Below are 21,499 nucleotides of genomic sequence, written 5' to 3' on the forward strand. Positions count from 1 at the left end.
TGGTAAATTGATTGAAATTATCACTAACGACATCGTGCAGACCTTATCTTCTCATCAAATAAAAATGAAAAAATTAAATGAGGTCTCATAGCATTAAACCAATAATAATAATAAACTAGATTAGCCTAAAACAGTCTTAAAATTGCATTACATTTTTGCTAAAAGTACCCCCAAAAAAATCAAGAATCTAACTGAGTTTTGAACTTTAAATCAAAAGTGAAATCAAATCAAGGATTTAAAAAAATCGTGACTCTCCTAATATATGCAAGTTAGTGCTGTAGTGATTAAAATTCTTCATTATGATAAATTTCTTGATTTTTCTTAATTGCATTTTTATGCTCAGAATTCAATAATGAATTAAAAAGCTAATTTTACTTTGAAAGAAATGTATTATGTTGCAGTATACAGTATGCTTCTTCTCAAACATTTGGTTTGTGAAGAAGACAAAACGCAAAATTGGGGAAATGGGCTTAATATGTATATAAAATTTTGAAGAAAAACTGCTTGCTCATCCTACAAAATTTTTCGGTAACATTTTTCTGTCCCCTCCTTACAGCCGGGTCGACACCATGAATCTTCCCATCAGAATGGCCCATCTGGTGGCTCTAGCCGAGGGTCCTCCAGCTCCAAGCCCCCTGCTAGCCAGTCATACTCTCATCATGCCTCCCACCCAAGCCTGACCGCTCAGAGCACGCAGCATCCACATACTCCTCACCCCAATGTTCCAGCTCCACGACCTCCTGTGCCCTCTGGGCCCCCAGTGTTGGGTACTCCATCCCAGGGCCGCTCACCACAGAGAGAGCCTCAGAGGGTTTCCCATGAGCAGTTCAGAGCAGCACTACAGATGGTTGTGGATCCTGGCGATCCGCGGACATACCTGGATCACTATATTAAGATTGGGGAGGGGTCGACAGGGATCGTGTGTATAGCTACAGTGAAGACCACAGGGAAACTTGTGGCTGTCAAGAAGATGGATCTGAGGAAACAACAGCGCAGAGAACTCCTCTTCAACGAGGTAGTGGCTTGTATTTATTCTTATTTAACCTTTCTAATTTTAACACACTAAGAGTTATCACACCACAAATGGCATTTTTTTTTACTGCGTTTTCATTCTTCTACTGCGTATATGTCTCTGGGTCGGTGGGTGCTGGAGCCAATCCCAGCTCACATTGGGTGACGGCGGGGGAAAATGCTGGACAGGTCACCAGTCCATCACAGGGCCAACACAGAGACAGAGTTGAACAACCACTCACGCTCAGACCTACGGGCAATTTAGAGTAATCAGATACAACAGTTCAATCTGATGGAGACCATTAATTCCACTATCGTGAATTTTGTAATATTTAGTTTTTGATGTTTGTCATGTTTTGTTTTGTTTTTTTTTTCATACCATTGGTAAAAGTATTAGATAAAGCATTTTTTTATATAATTCAAAGTTTTTATTATATTTTCATTATTGTAACAGACAGATGAACATCAAACACAACAGACAAAATGGAGGTCATAAATAGTAATAATGGCAAAAAGAATAAATGAATAAATAAATTAGTTATATGTTATTAGGCCAGTTTTTAATATTCTACAACTGTATTTGTCCAACAGTGGTACCACAGTTCTGTCTCCAAGGAGACATAGTCTTGGTAAGCTGGGTAGTTCACAATTTAATGATTTTCAACTACAACAATAATTTAAACTTTTTCCCACAAGGCCCTAGAACATTCCCATAATGCATGCATATAAATGCCACTTTCTGCCCCACACTTCCAACATAAATCATTATTGATTAGACCCATTCTGTTAATTCTTGATGGTGAAAAAAATAATATCTATGAATTATTTTATACTGAATAAATTTGCCTCTGGCTCCTCTTATGTATTCTTCAGTGTTTGAAAGAATCCCCTTCAATGTTTTTTTCATCCAGCATACAAGACAGCTCTTTCTCCCATATCATTTTGAGATTATTACAACCATTATTATTTGTCCAAGGACACATCTCATACCATCTCGAAACCTTATGATCTATTTCGGGTAATTGTAAGTAGAATTCGATTTGACTTCTGTCCTGACCAATATTAACCACATTTAATACAGTGTCTAATTTGTAAGTACTTCTAAAAATGGCCTCTATCCTTTCATTTAAAATTTTCTTTAAATCTAATATATGAAAGAAAATTATTTTCAAATAAATTATCTATTTTTTCTGCTGTCTTTTTTTAACCATTGAGTCCAATAGATGCGCTGTCTATCTTTATTTTTGGATTGTGTCATATGGGTGCATATTTTTGAGTATACTGAGAGATTTTACATCGCTTATGTATCTCTTGCCAAACTATTTTCGAATGTCCTAGAATGGGGTTATAAACCTTATTTTTAATTGTTTGTGCTAGACCCTCCATAGGTTTAAAGGGGAAGGTGAGTTCCCGCTCAATCAAAACCCAGTCCAGATCAGCACCAGCTTCATCCCGATGTCCTGTAAGCTTGGACCTCTCAAAGGCAACACTATAATATTTTTAGGTTACTATGTTTTTTTTTTTTTTTTTTTAGGCAGGGTTTAATGAAAACTTCAATGCTAACGACATTTTTAACACATTTTCAGCTACATGCACAAAAATGTTGACGTTTCCAGGTGTTCTGGTTTTATCATAGTTACTGAAAATGTGTTGGACAGTAGGAGACGACAGCAAGACAAGTGACGTCACATCAACAACAAAGGGAGTGTAAACATATGTGTACGATCTTTACACCGTTAATTTCACCTCCAAAAAAATCGTATACTGTCATAAAAACAACACCAAAGTGCAAAAATTATTCCCCAGTAAAGGTTTCAACAAGCCTGCTCACCAAAAGCAAAAAAAGTCGGACGTCGTTTTCTATCTCCGTGAAATACAAACATTCTTTGATCAAACCCTGACTAAAACATTGAATAAAATCACAAGCTTGGCCTCATTTTAAAGCTGAAGATGTGCCCAACAGTAATCCGCATTAAATTTTATCCATCGTGTCCAGTTAATCGGACATTTTGTCATTTTTTCCCACTATGCTCATGCTACTTTAAAGGTCTGTCAGACTGCGCATTTACTACGTGCAGGCAGCGTCTCCTGTCAATCAAAGTTACGTTGAAAACAAAATTTCCATCCAATAGTAGAGGCCCTAAGGTTTCCTCTGACATATAACAATCCTTGATTGGGCCATTTTTTTCACCCCAAATAAGGGCTGCGTAACCGGAGCAGAGCCGCATGGGACATGCACGCAGTGACGCATGTACAGATTAAAAAGGGTTGAAGCCAAAATTGACCCCTGGGGAACACCGCATTTCATTTGATACAAACTACATGTGTGTTCACCCACGCTGTGTGAGATGTGACTTGAATCAGTTTAAAAACAGTACCAGAGATGCCAATTAAATTTCAGAGTCTGTTTAAAAGAATGGTACGATCTACTGTGTCAAACGCTGCACTCAAATCTAAAAGCACTAACACAGACGGTATTTTTGTGTCCATGTTCGATCTGAAGTCATTGACAATTTTCATTAGTGCCGTCTCCGTGCTGTGATATTTTCTAAAACCAGACTGATATATTTCATCAGTGTTTGTCAAGGTCATAAAATCATGTAATTGATTAAAAACAGGTTTTTCTAAAATCTTACTTAAAAATGGCAAATTGGAAATAGTTCTCTGGTAATGATGTGTCCAAATTGTTGTTCTTCAAGAGTGGCTTAACTATGGCTGTCTTCAAAACAGTGGAGAAAATGCCAGTCTGTAATGAATAATTAATGATAGTCAGGAGATCATTTTTTTAAGAAACTATACTCTATTATAGGTTTATAATTGGCTGGGTCCGTCAAATCCTTATCTTTTTTTGGTATTAGTGATATAAAAGCCTGGTTAAGACTTTCTGGGAGTGAGCCATAATCAAACGCTTCATGGAAAACCTCTGTGAGAAATGGACAAAGAATATCAACATTTCTTATAGTACTCCACCAGGAAACTATCTATATCAGGTGATTTCCCGGTTTTCATATCCTTAATTGCGGTTCTAACTGCAGCTTCCGTTATGGGAGCATCCAAACTATCCTTTTCCTGTGAAGACAGTTGTGGTAGCTCTACCTTCTGGAAGAAAGAGTTCAAGTCTTTATCACTAGCCGAACATGTAGTCGTACACAAATCTTCATAAAAGTTTTTGAAAACTTCATTAACTTTTTTAGCTGAAGTGAATAGTTTATCATCTTTTCTAATTGCAGTAATAGTGTTATTTGAATCCAGGCGTTTTGCCTTGCCAAGAATCGTCCAGTTCTTTCACCATTTTCATAAAAATTTGTTTTGAGCCTAAATAGTGAATACGCTACCTTTTTATTGTATAGTTCATGTAGTTCAAATTTTAGTGTACAGATTTTTCTGAAATATTCTTAATTGTATTGTTCAGCAGGTTGCTTCAGAAATTTACCTATTTCTTTTTCCCATTGTTGTACTTTTTCTTCCATGAACTATAAGCTATACATTTTCCTCAGATGAACGCCTTAAGTGCATCCCAAACAGTAGCTAGACTTTCTGTTGTTTCTCTATTAATATCCAAAAATACCCTAATATCCTCACCAAGTTTTGTAGCAAACTGTTCATCCTGCAATAAACTTGTGTTTAGTCTCCACCTCCCAACATTACCTTTAGTAGAGTGTAAATTTACATGTAATTCGACCAGTGCATGGTCTGTTAATGCTATTACTTACTTACTCAAACAGCACGACTATCAACTACTCTGACCTCTCACCAACTGCACCAGTGAAAGTGGGGTGGGGATATAGACCCTGGTTCGGGTAAGGGGGAGAAATAGAAGAGGTGGAGAGTAAAGTAGGGATGGGATACAGACCCTGGTTCGGGTAGGGGGCATGAAAATTTAGAGGGGGCAGGAGGTGGAGGCAATACAAGGTACACTAGCAGATTCAGCAACTAAACTCACCTGAACAATCCTATATTTAAATAAAATCAACACACCAACACAGGCCAACTCACCTGGACTAACCGCACGGTGGCAAAGAGGCTCAAACAGGCCACACCCTCCACTTAAATACACTTCCCCTTCCTGGATTTCTTCCTCTGCTTCTCCCTGGAGTCTGTCTATCTTAAGAGCTCCCCTGCTGGACCCCCAGCTACTATTACTTCTTCTAACCCAAATCCACTGACTGGATCTTACTGCCTCATCTGACATTTTCCTCACCCTCTGTCCGCTTCCTCCTTCAACAAAGCAACAACAGATCTGGCTACAAACCCTCTACATCCTACTTCCACTGGACAAATCCTAACCTTCCATCCTTGCTGCTCAGCATCCTTACCTAGATCTGCATACCTGAGCTTTTTCCTTTCATATGCTTCTTCAACTAAATCCTCACAAGGCACAGTCAGCTCTATGAAATATACTTTCTTTCTACTCCTAGACCACAAAACTATATCAGGCCTTAGCTTTGTGCAGGCTATTTCCTGGGGAACAACAAGCTTTCCTCCTAAATCTACCTGCATCTCCCAGTCACAAGCATCCTCTAAGCTGCCTTGCTTCCTTATTATCTTATTAACTTTCCCTCCTTCCTGCACAAACTGTATTGCAACTCTCTTTGTCTTAGACCCTCCTAAAATTGCCTGCCTCCGTATTTCTTCAATGCCTGCAGCTAAGCTTTTTAAAACCTGGTTATGTTGCCACGTATATCGGCCTTGTGAGAGACTGACCTTACAATCTTGCTTTAGAGTTGCAGTACCTGAACACAACGAACATAACGGGTCTCAATTTACCCAGAGTTTTAGGTTCTGGGGAGTTGGCAAGACATCATATGTTGCCCCTATCAAAAATCTAATCCTACTTTCCTCCATACTCCACAGCTCTTTCCAACTAAGCTTTTTCTTCTCTACACCTTCCCAGTTCAACCACTGTCCCAGCTTAGCCTGAGCCACTGCCCTCGCACCTCTCAATATTTCCTCCTGTCTACAAACCTGCTCTACAATTAGCTTCCTCTTATCTTTGGGAACTGCTCTACTCCACACCGGTTTGCCTGAGCCAAGCCCCAAGCCTCCCCAGCCTATCTGTACATTACCCACAATCTCTGTATGCCTAAGAGGTGCTTCTGCTTCCTGCACTGCCATTCTTGGATTCCATTTTCTCCCCTTGGTTGGGTTTGGAACCATTTTACTAACAACCACATCTTTACTCCCAGATAACAGGAGCTCTGTCCTAACCTTAGTACAGTTAAACTCCTCCACTAAACTAGATACTGGGAGCTGAAGTATGTCTTTCCCATACAGTGCCACAGTGCTTAAACATCTCGGAACCCTGAGCCACTTCCTAATGTAAAAGCTTACTAGTCTTTCCATTTTCTCTGCAGCCGATATTGGAATCTCATATACTGACAGTGGCCACATCAACCTAGGAAATAATCCAAAATGCAAACACCACAGCTTCATCTTTCCTGGAAGTCCTGATTTATCTATTCTATCCAGTCCCTCAGCAACATCCTTCCTAAACTGCACTACCTGTTCTCCGTCATGCAAATCTGCTTTGTACCACCTACCTAAGCTCTTTACTGGTTTTTCCCTAATTATTGGAATTGCCTCTTCATCTATTACAAACTTTCGATCACTTAATCTTTCTCTACTTATTGAGATACTTCTAGACTTACTAGGCTTGATTCTCATACTAGCCCACTTTAAGTTTTTATTGAGTCTCTCAAGTATTCTTTTCATACATGGCACCGTAGTTATCAACGTCATGTTGTCCACATATGCCCTAATTGGTGTAAGGCGCATCCCATCCTGCCGCCTCTCTCCACCTACAACCCACCTAGAAGCTTTAATAATTACCTCCATTGCCATTGTGAATGCTAATGGAGAAATTGTACACCCTGCCATAATACCCATTTCTAACTTCTGCCAACCTGTTGTAAAGCCTGCTGTACTTAAACATAGTCTGATATCTTGGAAATAGCTTCTTTCTAAATTGACAACTACTCCAGGCAAATGATCATCTAATGTTTGATTGAAATCTCACCCTAAAATAATCTGACCATCTGTATCGCCCACTATTTTATTGACCTCATGAAAAAATTATGTGTTTTCTATGTTTGGTGCATATAAGTTGCAAAGTACGACTTTAACGCCATTAATAAGTGCTTCTACAACCAGGATCCGTTCATGAGTCCTTAAATTGATTTACTATAGCAAATTCAGTTTTTTGTTGATGAGGAAAACAACCCCAAAGCTTTTACTTGAAACTGAGTTATGAAAGACATGACCGACCCAATCACATTTCATGTTTAAAGCTTCATCTTGGTCCCTGAAGTGTGTTTCCTGAATATATGCAATATCTGTACCTTTAGAGTTAAGATTTTTTGCTTTCAATTGGTGTGCTACAGCCATTAATATTCCATGTCACTATATTGATATGTCCACTACTTATTACTATAGTAATGAGTATAAACCTTAGTCTCCATTTACCCTCTACCATAATGCTGTCCTTCGCTACTTCCACACATATTAATGCCTTACTCCTGCCATCAGGAAAACGGAAATGAAAATGCCTCCAGAACCAGTGTCCCAGAACAGGGACATGTACAATAACAAGTAACTCCAAAAACACTGCCTTTAAAATGAACATGACAGTGTAGTAAGCCTTGGGGTCAATATGATTCCGGTCCGTGTGGGACTTATAGTCGGTACCTTCTCCTCCTCTCACCAACCGTCCGGTAACAGCAGCGCCCCAGAGTCTCCGTCTCCGCCGTGCCTTCCGAATAAAGTTCCACTCTCCTCATATTCACGTCATCGTTCATCGTTCTCCGTGCTTTGAATGTTTTCCCGAACAAAGATCTCAGGTTTCTTTGGGTCAGTAAAGCTCAGTCTCTTCCCCTTCCATGTAAACCTCAAAATTGCCGGATGTGCCAGCGAGTTTCACCCGAGGATCACACAGAGCTTTCATTATTGGGGAGAATCGCCTTCGCAGGTCGGAGCGCTCCTCAATCATATCTTCGTAGATTGAGAGAGTGCAGCCCTCCCACCGTATCCCTCTGTTTTTCGCGGCCGCTAAAACTTTCTGCCGAGCCATGTAGCGTAGAAATTTCAATAGTATCACCCGCAGTGGCTGGTTGTCACCTGACCTGGGTCCTCCACTTCTGTGGCTCCTCTCTATCTCATACTATTCCCCATGTAGCCCCAGTCCTTCGTTCAGTATTTTCTTGATGTAGTCATTCATTACTTTCCCCGTTTGTTTTCCTTCTTTCAGTCCAATTAGTTTAATGTTTTTACATCTCCCTTGGTTTTCTTGGTCATTGACACGGCTCCAAAGTTGCTTCACTCACTGTCTTAGCACTTTTGTTTTCATTAATCACGCTAGCGTTGCTATCCTCCACATCAGAAATACGACTTTATGCCTCTTCAAGCCGTGTTTGCAAAGCACTGTGTTTTTGAGTTCTGTTGTGTCCAATTTCATCGTCGACACATCACTCGCCAATTTACTCAGGGTCGAGCTCATGTTTGAGATTTCTGCGAGGACATCCTCCATGTTGTTCCTCTGGCTAGCTTCGCTGCAAGTGGGGCTAACAGGGTTAGTTTGTATGGAAGCTGAAGGCAAGCGCATTTGTACGCATCGTTTTCACTGGTTCATTGTGTGGTTCAGACCTACGCAACTTCTTGTAACTTTGCCTGCATAGAAGTATCGATTACTTACGACATTACTTAAACTTCCACGGAGCATGTATATAAGCTAATGGTTGTTAGTTGTCGGCGGAGAGCGGGAGCTTATCCAAAATGCGGCCATTTCCTAGGTCCTCACGTGACTCCTCAGATAAAGCATATTAACTGTGAGCTGTGAATTTTGTCGTAAAGGGCAGAATATTAGAATGTCAAGATAATTCATTACAATATACCGTAATTTATATCAACTATAAACTCACTGTTAAAACATTAAAGTTTTGGGTATGTGTTAAAATATGCTAAATTAGGAATTCTTTTTTTTTTTTATCAAGTAACAAAATGCTACGTGAATGAACAGAGGAGAAATTTAATTAATACTTAGTTAAAACCTTTTGCCTTCAAAACAGCATTAGTTCTTGTAGGTACAATTCAAACTTTTAGGTTAACTTGTGCACAGTTTTTGAAAAGCTCAACAGGGAGGTTGTCCCAACATCTTGGAGAGCTAACCACAGATTTTAAATCCTGTAACTTCATTTAATCCCAGACAGACTTGATGTTGTTGAGATCTATACTAGTTCTTTATGACATTGGCTGCACGTTTGGGCACATTGTCCTGCAGCAGAAAATATTTTCACTCAATCAGACTGATGGCATTGCACGATGATAATTATCTGGCTGTATTTCTTAGCATTGAGGACTCCATTAATCCTGACCAAATTCCAAACTCATCTCAGCACTTATACTGCTCTTCAGCACCTTGGGAGAGAAAATGGTCGCCTTCTCGAGCCAAATATTCAAACTTTTGACTCACCAGTGCAAAACACTTGCTGCTATTTTTCTTCACCACAGTTCCTGTCTTTTCATGCATACTTAAGTCCCTTTGGACTTTTTTCCAAGTCAAATGTATGGTGTTTTTGGCCTGCCAATTCATACATGTAGGTTATGGCACCGTTGGACATCATCTGATTTTAAAGGGCATGATGTGATTTTCATTTGCTGCACAGTGTCCTTGGCTGACCACTGAGTCGATGGCCCTGAATGTTGTCTCTTTGTGCTTCTTCAAAAGAACTTGAACATTACAAAACCCAGTCCGCTTTGAAATCCCGGGACACAACTTGGTGACGCAGTATAACTACCTTGTGTCTTGTGGCCATGCTCAGTCTTGCCATGGTATATGACCTGTGACAAGGAATTAACTTTCACAGAGTTTGTCTATTTTGCCCCTGGTTTTAAGTTCCTACACATCACTTTCTGTTTCAGTTAATGACTGTGTTTCAACCCACCTTTGAAAATTAGGATCATTAGCATCTGTTTGGAATAACTGTTTAATCATGCAGCGGGTAATATAGGCATTGAACCATTTTTCTTATTCTTCATTTCTTTCCATAGATTTTCTATTCAAGTCAGGTGATTGCCTGGGCCATTCTAGCAGCTTTATTTTCTTTCTCTGAAGCCAAGTGAGAGTTGCCCTGGCTGTGTGTTTGGGATCATTGGCTTGCTGAAATGGCCTCCGTTGTTTCATCTTCATCATCCTGGTAGATGGCAGCAGATTTTTATCAAGAATGTTTTGGTACATTTTTCCATTCATCCTTTTTTTCAGTTACATGAAGTTTTCCAGTGCTGTATGCTGAAAAACAGTCCCACACCATGATGTTCCCGCATCCAAACATCACTGTTGATATGGTGTTTTTGGGGTGATGTGCTGTGCCATTTGACCTCCAAACGTGGTGTGTGTTATTGCATCCAAAGAGTTATATTTTGGTCTCATCTGGCCAGAATATATTCTCCCAGTATTTCACAGGCTTGTTTAAATGTTGTGCAGCAAACTTTAAATGAGCTTCAACATGTTTTTTTCTTCAGCAATTGAGTCTTGCGTGGTGAGCGTGCATATAGGCCACAGCTGTTGAGTGCATTACTTATTTTTTTCATTGAAACTGTTCTACCTGCTAATTCCAGGTCTTTCTAAAGCTCTCCACAAGTTGTCCTTGACTGTTGGACAACTCTTCTGATAATTCTTTTGACTCCTCTGTCAGAAAGCTTGTGAGGAGCACCTAGTCATGGCTGATTTATGGTGAAATGATGTTTCCACTTCTGGATTATGGCCTCAAGAGTGATCACTGGAACATTTGGAAGTTTAGAAATCCTTCTGTAACCAATGCCATCAGTATGTTTTGAAACGGTCTTGAGCGCATTATTTGCTTTTACCCATCATGAGATGTCCTACAAAATTCCTGACTCTCTGCAAATGTCCCAAGAAGAATTGATGCTGTTTAAAAAGAGAAAAATTGGTCCAACCAAATATTGATTTGATTTAGATTTCTCTCATTTACTTTATATATTAGTAATTGATAAAAGTAACACTTCTATTTTTTAAAGTATTCTTACTTTATAGCAGTTTTTTACATATGCCTAAAACATTTGCATATTTTGTCTGTTACTCATAAAAAAAAACGAACAAATAAGGTACATGTATTGGCTTACATGATAATTTCCAGGTGTCACTAGCAATGTGATCACTGAGTCCATACTGTGATGCATTGTCTAACTCAACAACCTTTGTTGGATTTTCCATCTCCAGAGGAGAACAAAAGCCATCTCTTCTCCTATGGATAAATAGTAAAAGTCTCATCTTTACTTCACTGACACCAGCAAATTACTACAGTTATAGTTTTCATGTCAAAACACAGTATGAACCCCACACCCATCTCTCTATAGGCTCATGAAGCTTTCAGATATAAAATCAGTCACATCTCATAATATAGAGAGTCCGCTCCCTCATCAGACATCATCATTTGGACTTTTTTTTTCTTACATAAGGGCATCTAATGCTTCCATTGCCTTCTCAGGGTCACAGCTTATTTCAGACATTTGAGTTAATTCATGACAAACTTTCAGTGATGGCGCTCTGTTTTTCTCTAAAGTCTAATGGGTGATGTCATTGTGTGTCCACCTGTCTCTATGGTAACTGCAGGTGGTGATTATGCGGGACTATCACCATGAGAATGTGGTGGAGATGTATAACAGTTACTTGGTGGGGGATGAACTCTGGGTCGTAATGGAGTTCCTGGAGGGTGGAGCTCTGACTGACATTGTGACACACACCAGGTAAGACACTGAGAGTCAAACCAACTTCTCTTTATCTATGTCACAGTTGTTCTCTTTAAGTGGGTCATGAGTGGGTATGTGAACCTGTAGTTCACAATATAATTTCTTTAGTTTCTAATGACATCTTTTGATTATTATGCCTAACCCTATTTAACTGTGTATGCTGTAAAAGCCACTCTCACTTTCCTTCCATTAGGGGGCAGTGTCATCTAATGTGTGGCCTGTGACATTTGAAAACAGACAAATTTGTCAACTTATGCAACATATTTCCAGAAATACCTGTGTCTTTGGCTCTGTCTGTACACTCAATTATAAGCTTCTCTGGTCTGTATTTGTAGTTACTGCACAACAAACCCTCCTCTTCTGAGATGGTCATAATCAACAGGGTAAAACCGTTGTTTCTCCATAGCAGTGTGACATGGCATTTCCTTTTGTCGTCAACTCTCCAGGATGAATGAGGAGCAGATTGCCACGGTGTGTTTGTCTGTCCTGAAGGCACTGTCTGTCCTCCACACACAGGGTGTGATCCACAGAGACATAAAGAGTGACTCCATACTCCTCACTCACGATGGCCGGGTACGTTTCACAAGAGGAGTGACATCTGAAAGGCTGTAAAACTGTAAAAATTAAGACTTACAACAGTGATTTACAACAAATTGATCTGAGCAGTCACAGTCTCATGATGTAGCAGCAACACATATCAGCCTTGATGTTTTTACAATGCTGAGGGCAAGGCAAAGCTTCAAGAGTAGAAAATCACAGTGCCACCTTTTGCCACCTCAGACATCTTGTAATGCAGCATTAATGGATCCACTTCAGCGTTTCAGTTTCAACATGCAAGATATTAAGGTCCATCATTGGAGCAGTTATATGCAGCAATGAATAATGCAAAAGTTGAACTGAGTTAATTTGCCATAATTTTCATCAGTGCAGTTTCTATGACTGCTAACATGCACATGACTGACTGTCCTCATGCGAATTCAACCCCAAACTCACTGGATCACTACAGGTGATCAACACAACTTGACCCACTTTTGCTAGAATAAAAAGGAAATGGCTTTAAGAAGGAACTAGATGCCACTTTTTTAACCACTCTAAAACAGAGGCAGATGACAAATCACATCCTGCCAAGGTTCTGCTTTCTACAGAAAATGAGACCAACACTGTTGCACAGCAACCTCAGAGAAAGAGCGAAGTGAGCTTCAGTGCAGTCACAGTCAACAAACTTGTCCAGTCTGCTCTCTGCATGTTGAAACTTCTGTTGTGTTTCAGATATGGTCTACATGTGACTCTTTGGTGTAGATATTGCAACTTGTCAATGGTGCGGTAAAGATCATATCAGAAACATCACGTTTAGTTACAAACGAGTGAATAATATGTACTGCGTCAGCGTGTGCAGACTCAGATAACAGCCTCACATTATCAAGATGGGAGGTACCCAGCTATTAGGTTTAGTTTTAATAACTTGTGACGTGGTGCAGCGTCTTGCTGAGTCTGCATATGAGTGGGTATGTAGACCACAGGGTCTTTGAAAGCACTTTGTGAGCTTGTGGTTTGAAGAACCTGAGAGCTTGGGTTTCACTCATCATCTCTTGCAGCCTGCACAGCCAACAACCCCACACACTGACACAGATGTTTCCTCTATACTAATGTTGGTTTCACGTTGTTGATCTCAACAATGCTGTTTTAATGCCATAAAATAATTGGGTCGCTGAGATGATCATTTCCTTCAGGATTAATAAAGTATCTAATTATTTATTTCTCTGGATGAGGAAAACATTGTTCATCTGTATTTTTTTTGTCTGCACCACACAGTCACACAGTCTTGGGTTTTTTTAAGTCTTCTTGTGGTCTTACAAGTTTGGATGTAAATGTCTAAACTGTAAAAATGTGTGATTTGACATATTTTAAAAATAAATCAATTTGATTTAAGGAAGATCTCTCACTGAAGATAAGCATCTAGTTGATGTGGTGTTTTGGTGCTGTGCCTGGTTTAACTTTAGTTTGTGGTCAGGCCTAGCAGGAGAAGTCGACTGAACAAGCCTGGACTGTTTCCCGTCAGTGAGATGGTGTGTGCAAATATGCCTGTTTCCTGGGTGTCTGTTTCATCTGTCAAAAATTAATTCATCAGTGTCCAGGTTAAATGGCTTTGTGAATGACATACAGTTGTGTTCAAAATAATAGCAGTCTGTTTAAAAAAATTGAGTAAAGCCCAAAATCCTTATAATGGTTTTTATTTCCATGCGTTGGGGACACTGCACATTATATTCTAAATCAAAACATGAAGAAAAAAGCAGAAATTCTTTACTCACTTTCCAGAAAATGAAGAAAAATGAACATTGGGCTGTTCAAAAAAATAGCAGTGTCTGCATTTTACTTTACAAACTCAAATATTTACTGTATAAACAGAAAAATATCCAGGATTCAGCATTCCTATGAATCACTAAACTAATATTTAGTTGTATAACCACTGTTTCTGAGAACCGCTTCACATCTGTGTTGCATGGAGTCGACCAACTTCTGGCATCTGTGAACAGGTATTCCAGCCCAGGATGATTTGACAACGTTCCATAATTCCTCTGCATTTCTTGGTTTTGCCTCAGAAACAGCATTTTTAATGTCACCCCACAAGTTTTCTATCGGATTAAGGTCCGGGGATTGGGCTGGCCACTCCATGACTTTAATTTTGTTGGTCTGGAACCAAGAAGCTGCTTGCTTACTGGTGTGTTTGGGGTCGTTGTCTTGTTGAAACACCCATTTCAAGGGCATTTCCTCTTCAGCATAAGGCAACATGACCTCTTCAAGTATTTTGATGTATCCAAACTGATCCATGATCGCTGGTATGCAATAAATAGGTCCGACACCATAGTAAGAGAAACATCCCCATATCATGATGCTTGCACCACCATGCTTCACTGTCTTCAGAGTGTACTGTGGCTTGAATTCAGTGTTTGGGGGTCGTCTGACAAACTGTCTGCGGCCCTTAGACCCAAAGAGAACAATCTTACTCTCATCCGTCCACAAAATGTTTCTCCATTTCTCTTTTGGCCAGCCAATGTGTTCTTTGGCAAATTGTATCCTCTTCAGCACATGTCTTTTTTTTTAACAGTGGGACTTTGCGGGGGCTTCTTGCTGATAGATTAGCTTCACACAGGCGTCTTCTAATTGTCACAGTACTCACAGGTAACTTCAGACTGTCTTTGATCATCCTGGAGCTGATCATTGGCTGAGTTTTCACCATTCTGGCTATTCTTCGATCGATTCGAATGGTAGTCTTCCGTTTTCTTCCACGTCTCTCTGGTTTTGCTTTCCATTTTAAAGCATTGGAGATCATTTTAGCCGAGCAGCCCATCATTTTCTGCACTTCTTTATACGTTTTCCCTTCATTAATCAACATTTTAATCAAAGTACATTTTTCTTCTGAACAATGTCTGGAACGACCCATTTTTCTCAGGTTTTCAGAGAGAAATGCATGAGCAACATGTGCTGGCTTCATCCTTAAATAAGGGCCACCTGATTGACACCTGTTTTTTCACAGATTGAATGACTTCACTAATTGAACTCCACACTGCTATTTTTTTGAACACGCAACTTCAATTCATTATTCAATTACACAGACTGAGGAGCATACATATCATGAATGTTGGCTCTGTTGGTTTTCTATGACCCTACTACAGCAACTGGTAAATTATTTGCCATGCAGTAATATAATTTCTACCAAAAACAGGTTATTCATGTTGGACTGCTATTATTTTGAACACAAATGTATAAGTGTGAAACTTCATCATCATGTCACTCTGTCTGTGAGCATTTTTACGTGTGAGCCTGACTTCTCACTGAGAGTCTGTTTCATGAATCTCCTGAGGTCAACCTGACTCAGGCAACATTATCTTTCTCGATAGCCAACCTTGCACAAATGCCCTCACTTTATCTACATTGACTTATAAAGTTTTTGCTTATACATATATTTGATTTAAATATTAATTTTGATGTGGGTAAAATGCATTTCAAATATTTGTTTTAATTTGATTGAATTTGATTGTGATTTAATTTCACTGACCATCTGAAAAGAAATTAGAATAACATTCACTGCAAATAAACTTGTGTAAATGAGTGTGTCAAAGCCGCAGCACAGTGTCACACTTTTCTGAAATGAGTCTTTAGCCTCTTACCATCATAAGGGACAGTTTGGATCTAGGAAAGAGTTCAAGCTGATAAGTAGAGCACATACTAACAGAATACATTATTGCTTGATCCTCTAGTCTGATGTTAAAAATGTTGTTATTTTATGTCCTGTCTGTGAAGAATAACTTGTTTTCATTCCTCCCTCTGGTTTCCAGGTGAAGCTGTCAGACTTTGGTTTCTGTGCTCAGGTATCGAAGGAGGTCCAGAGGAGGAAGTCTCTGGTTGGAACCCCGTATTGGATGGCGCCAGAGCTCATATCCAGGTTGCCTTATGGACCAGAGGTAACACTCATATTTTCCCTCATAGTCTTTATTAGACCCTTATTTAATTTGTAAACAGAGCATTTCTTCTACTTGACTACTGTGAATTTGCTCTGTGTCCAGGTGGATATCTGGTCTTTGGGTATCATGGTCATAGAGATGGTGGATGGCGAGCCACCATATTTCAACGAGCCGCCGCTCAAAGCCATGAAGATGATCCGAGACAACCTGCCTCCCAAACTGAAGAATCTGCACAAGGTACAGTTACCACAAACTCTCAGCATCCAAAAGAGGAAGAGAAAACCCTGTGCTGTTACAAAAGGGTTTGATTTGAGCTGGGGTAATTTTTTTTCATGTAACTGTTGGTTCAATGGATGAGATGTTATGCATGAGCTGTTGAGTCATCCTTTACTTATCATTGACCTTTAATCATTGATGTCCTACCCATCTGGAGACAGGTCCCTTTAATGCTGCCTCCCCAGATGAAATTCAGTGGCAATAATCTGCCCTTAATTACTCAAAAGGATTAACATGAACAGACTTGTGAGGCAGAGACATAGGTGCAATACCATGGCTTTGAAATTTATTCCAGCAGTTACCAATGCACCTTATGTGCCTCCATCTATGAGGTGACTGACACACAAGGATTATACATACATTTAGTTTGGAGTCCAGGTGCAAAAATGATATTCACACAGTTGGTTTTCAAAGATATAAACCTTTGCTTGTTCGTTGGCTTCAATAAAATGTCAAACATCAGATTGAATTTATAAAATTCTGTGTGTTCAATCTGTGTGTGTAAGGGGTTGGGGGGGTACTTTTGTTGCTATTTTAGTAGTTATGTTGTTTTTACTCTTATTATTTTTTGGGGGGCTTTTTATTTTCAATTAGGAAATGGTAGAGAGGCCAACAGGAAATGGGGAGAACGAAAGGGGAATGCGCTTAGCATAGGCCCTGGACCTCCTCCGAGGAGGTTAGCCTTCCTCTCTCCTCTCTTTCAAGAGGTCTATTGAACCATTCTTTGTCTGGCCCCTCCTCTGAGCCTAATTTGCCTTGGGAGACCCTACCAGGAGAACATAGCTCCCAACAACTCCCAGTTTGATTGTGGCACACAAACATCTGCACCACAATGGTTCCCAGAGAGGGTGTACATGACTTTTGTTTTAGAAAATTCACAGAAATTTGTTTTTATATCAATCACACATTTGAATCTCACATAAACCCGATGTCCATTTACACCTAGTAGCTTCAGTATAACATGGTTGTTAGTTTATTGTGTATGTGTTGTCTAATTCACAGTCACTTCCCCATTTTGCACCTTTGCCACTGCAGTAAAATCACTTCACTTATTGTTACTTTACAAACATACGGGATTGTATTGTTATTCTCCTGGATAAGATCTGCTATCACAATTTAGTCTGCAATGGAAAAGGCTGTGAATCAGAATTCACTCCCGGTCAAATCACTCTGTCTGTCAGCTCTGCCTGGGCGCTCTCTGCCTTTTACTGGGCCTAAGCATCTTTCACACCACCAAAACTAAACACACCAGTCAGCTGGTCTGTTACACCAAAATTACTCTTCACCCTGAGATCACAGAGTCACAGCATCTGACACTGACAATAGTGATACAATCTAATGTTGGTGTGAAGAGGCATAGTCTGGTGTTTTATTCCTTTGTCTTCTCATCTTCTCTAAGGTCTCCCCTGTGCTCAAGAGCTTCCTGGACAGGATGTTGGTGCGAGACCCAGCACAGAGGGCCATGGCCAGTGAGCTCCTCAAACACCCCTTCTTGGCAAAGGCAGGGCCACCGTCATGCATTGTCCCTCTGATGAGGCAGAACAGGATGAGATGAGACATGATGGCTACTTCTGGACAGTAGAGGCAGCGTGTGCGGGTTTAAGTGAATCAGAATACTCCTGCACACAGAGTGGTGACAGTGGTGGTCAAAGGCCATGGACAATGGTCTCTAAACTTTCACTAATGTGTTGGACGTGAAGAGGAAGGTGTGCAGGGGTATTCTGTGTTTGTCTTTGGTAAATCACTGAACTATGGGGAGTGTGTTCCCTGAATCAGAGGCAATAATTGTTTGTGTGTGTGTGTGCGTCAGTGTGTGTGCCGGTGGAATGCAAAGGAGAGAAGCCACCACTTGCCTGTTGGATGATTTCAGCTGCTTGCATTGAAATGTAGAGGTTTTTTGAAGGGCTGTGGCAGTTTTTACTTTTCCATTTGGACCTGATCTGGATTTTAAGTGTGAATATTTGACCTTTGCACATCAATTAGCTCAGAGTGTGTTTGTCTGAGTGACATTTGGGTCTGATTGTTGAGTCCCAGGTTCAGATTCATCATATCCCAAATCTACTACTGAGGGAGGAACTCTTTTAGCTCAGAAATGAGCCAGACCGACTTTACTACATAGCCATACTGTTATTAGCTGTCTGCTATCATCAAGAACACATACTCTAAGTCAGAAGGTAATCACTGGAGCTGGGTTTTTTTTAACAGATGAACTTCAATTATTTTCTCCTTATTTTCTTGTGTATGTACAATGAACATAGAGAGATATATCAGTCCTGATGTTTGACTATCTCAATTTAGTTTTTTTGTGTTGCTATTGTGATTCTTTTTTTTTTTTTTTTTTTTTTTTAAAGCATGAGATGATGTTTGAAGCACTGTGGTCAAGAGACAGAAGCTGCATTCCCACTTTATTCCAGCGTGCAGATAATGCACATTATGGACATCAATTTAGCTTTTTTTTTTTTTTCCCCAGTCCATTATGGGCAAAGGTGACTCAGATGAGCAGGAAACACTGTGGATGTGATAGCACATGAAACTGAAAAATCACCCCTGGCAGGAAAACTCATGTTCTACTCGCCTAATCTCTATGTAACTATCACTTTTCAACTAGTTCACTACCTAACTACTCAGACATCCAAGATCAAGTTCAGGAATAATCTTGTTTCTCCTGCTTGTCATGTGTGTAAAGATCTTGATCTTGTCATTATTTTATTGTTTGCATTTTAGTTGGTGCATCAAGCAGCCAATGAAAGGATTAAAAAAAAAAAATTAAAACTGATAAATATGCACACACGGGAGTTTGGGGTTCATCTCACTTTTCTCAAATTGACAAATTTGATTTTTTTTTTTTTTTTCTTCAGTTCACATAGATTTCCAACAGATTGACTCATCATCAGTAAATCATCAACAGCAGCAGAGAACAACAACCACTGTATCTTCATGAAACTCCTCTCACTGTCCCTAAACACTTCCCAGACTCTGCTGCTAAATTAAGATTAGAGGATTAATTGTCTCTGCATCTCCAGCAGCAGACATATAATTTCACACTCTACTTTGTACTAATGAAGAAGAGCGAATTAAAGATGACTCGCTGCACTTTAACCAGTGAAAACTGTCTTCTGAAAGAAGATGACAGAGAAAACACTGAACACGCTCCAGGTTCATGGTGAACGTTGTGCGGATTCAGGAACTTTCAACTTGTGTTTTGTACACTTTGTTCACCTTCAAAGACAGTAAACTGAAAGTGGAATAAAGTGTAACAAGGTCAAACCAGCAGATATTGAGGTTAGTGTCTGATCTGTCATGTCTGAACCCTTTGGTTGATCGGACAGGAAGCCTGAAACGCAATCACATGTAGTATCAATTCAGACCATCCTGTCATCTTTAACATTTAGAATTTCCTACTTTTAGTGTCTTTGAGTGTTTCCTAAAAACCAGGGCCCAATACAAATAGTGGCCCCAAATGAATCTGACTGTAAACCTTAGTAATATTAATAATAGAACTTTCTGATGGAAAACATTTTTACTGCAAGGAAATTGTGAACAAATTGTTTGTTTCTTGCTTGTTTGTTTTTGTGTGTGTGTGTGTGTTTTGTTTTGTTTTTTTTTACATTTGACTGAATATAAGGCCAAAAGTTTAAAAAAATTTAAGAAAATAAAATCACAATATTACTCAAAAGGTTATAGGGTGGAGAAAGTCAGAATTCATAGAGAGAGTGTTGAAATACTTTGGGGAAAAAATTAACATGTTGCTGCAATACTGAGAGAAGAACTAAAATAAATTACCGATGGCTAGCCCCAGGTCTTGCTGGACTGAACCTCACTGGGTTTATTTTAATTTTGCGGAGAAAGAAAGGCAAAACGATTATTTCTCAAAGTGTTTCAGCTTTAGGGTAAAGATGAAGCTAAGGGTGATTTTAGGGTTAGGTTAGGGTTTTCTCTATGTGCAGAAATTCCTGTGTTTGTCCTGGTGAATTGTCTCTGGTTTCATTTTTGCGCCACCTCAGTTCTCTATCAGTGACCAAACCTTTCTGCATGTTGAATCAGTCTCTGACTAACAACAGTTTAACAGAGCAGATTATATCTTTGTGTGTTCATGTTAATACCTTATGTTACATTAATAGTCGTCGTCTTAAGGCTAAAACACTAACAATTAGACTTGACACTGAAACTGCAGGGATAGTGGGGGAAGAGGCTGATATGTTTGAAGATTAACTTCAGATTCAGTTTTTACTTTTTTGTTTGTTTGTTTTGTTTATATGGTTACTGATGCCCTCAAAGTCTGTGTTCTGAGCTCACAGACCTTTTGGTTTCTTAACTTTTAGCCAATGAACTGTTCATCATGGAGCTCCTTCAGGACTTCAGATGCTCTTCACAGTGAGCATGTGGTGACTGAGGCTAATTTCTTCTGTCACTGGGAACCATGACCACTAATAACTACAGCCTCCTCTACCACATATGAAAATAGAACTGAGATTTTTATCTTCTTCTCGTTGTCTCTCCTTTTGTTTAAAAGCTGATTTTGGCGATCTGTTGTGTTGACAAATTTTGTCAAACTTCAGACTCCAGCACCGCTGTACCTGCACCATCTTGTTTTTATAAATTTCACTGGTATTGTAAAAACATTGACTACACTTTGAAAATGTTACTTTTTTTCAAATACAATTTTTGTAAAAGTCATCCATTGTGTGTGTCTTCTGTAATGGTTGTGTTTTTAACATGTGTGTTCTCTGCAAAAAAATAAAAATAAAAAATAACAAGTCAAAGACTGCAAAGAATCCATTTGGATGAAAGTGACAGCAGTCCTGTTGAGCTTCAGTGCTCATTAAATGTTGGGGAATAAAAAGCTGTCAACATCCAAAGATCAAACCTCACTCGAACATATGAAGAAAAACCTGAATCTCTTCACAGCACATGACAACTAAAAAGGCCCTCAAATTTTTCCATGAGTCGCTTAAAGGCAGTGCGGTAGCATAGTGGTGAGCGCTGTT

The 21,499-nt window shown here is 39.5% G+C and overlaps 1 protein-coding gene across 2 annotated transcripts in view; it reads left to right on the forward strand.

The window, feature by feature from the left end:
* pak4 (p21 protein (Cdc42/Rac)-activated kinase 4) overlaps positions 1-21,236 on the forward strand; it is a 39,810-nt gene extending 18,574 nt beyond the window's left edge. The window contains exons 6-11 of one of the 2 annotated variants that reach the window (XM_029517627.1): positions 557-1,015; positions 11,636-11,769; positions 12,219-12,345; positions 16,110-16,235; positions 16,338-16,472; positions 17,911-21,236. In XM_029517627.1, coding sequence (XP_029373487.1) covers positions 557-1,015; positions 11,636-11,769; positions 12,219-12,345; positions 16,110-16,235; positions 16,338-16,472; positions 17,911-18,066 — 1,137 coding nt within the window. In that variant the 3' untranslated portion in view covers positions 18,067-21,236. The remainder of the gene's footprint in view (positions 1-556; positions 1,016-11,635; positions 11,770-12,218; positions 12,346-16,109; positions 16,236-16,337; positions 16,473-17,910) is intronic. The other variant, XM_029517628.1, reaches the window with a different exon arrangement.
* Positions 21,237-21,499: the final 263 nt, after the last annotated feature.

Source organism: Echeneis naucrates, chromosome 13 (assembly GCF_900963305.1).
Source record: "Echeneis naucrates chromosome 13, fEcheNa1.1, whole genome shotgun sequence".
Classification (NCBI taxonomy): Eukaryota; Metazoa; Chordata; class Actinopteri; order Carangiformes; family Echeneidae; genus Echeneis; species Echeneis naucrates.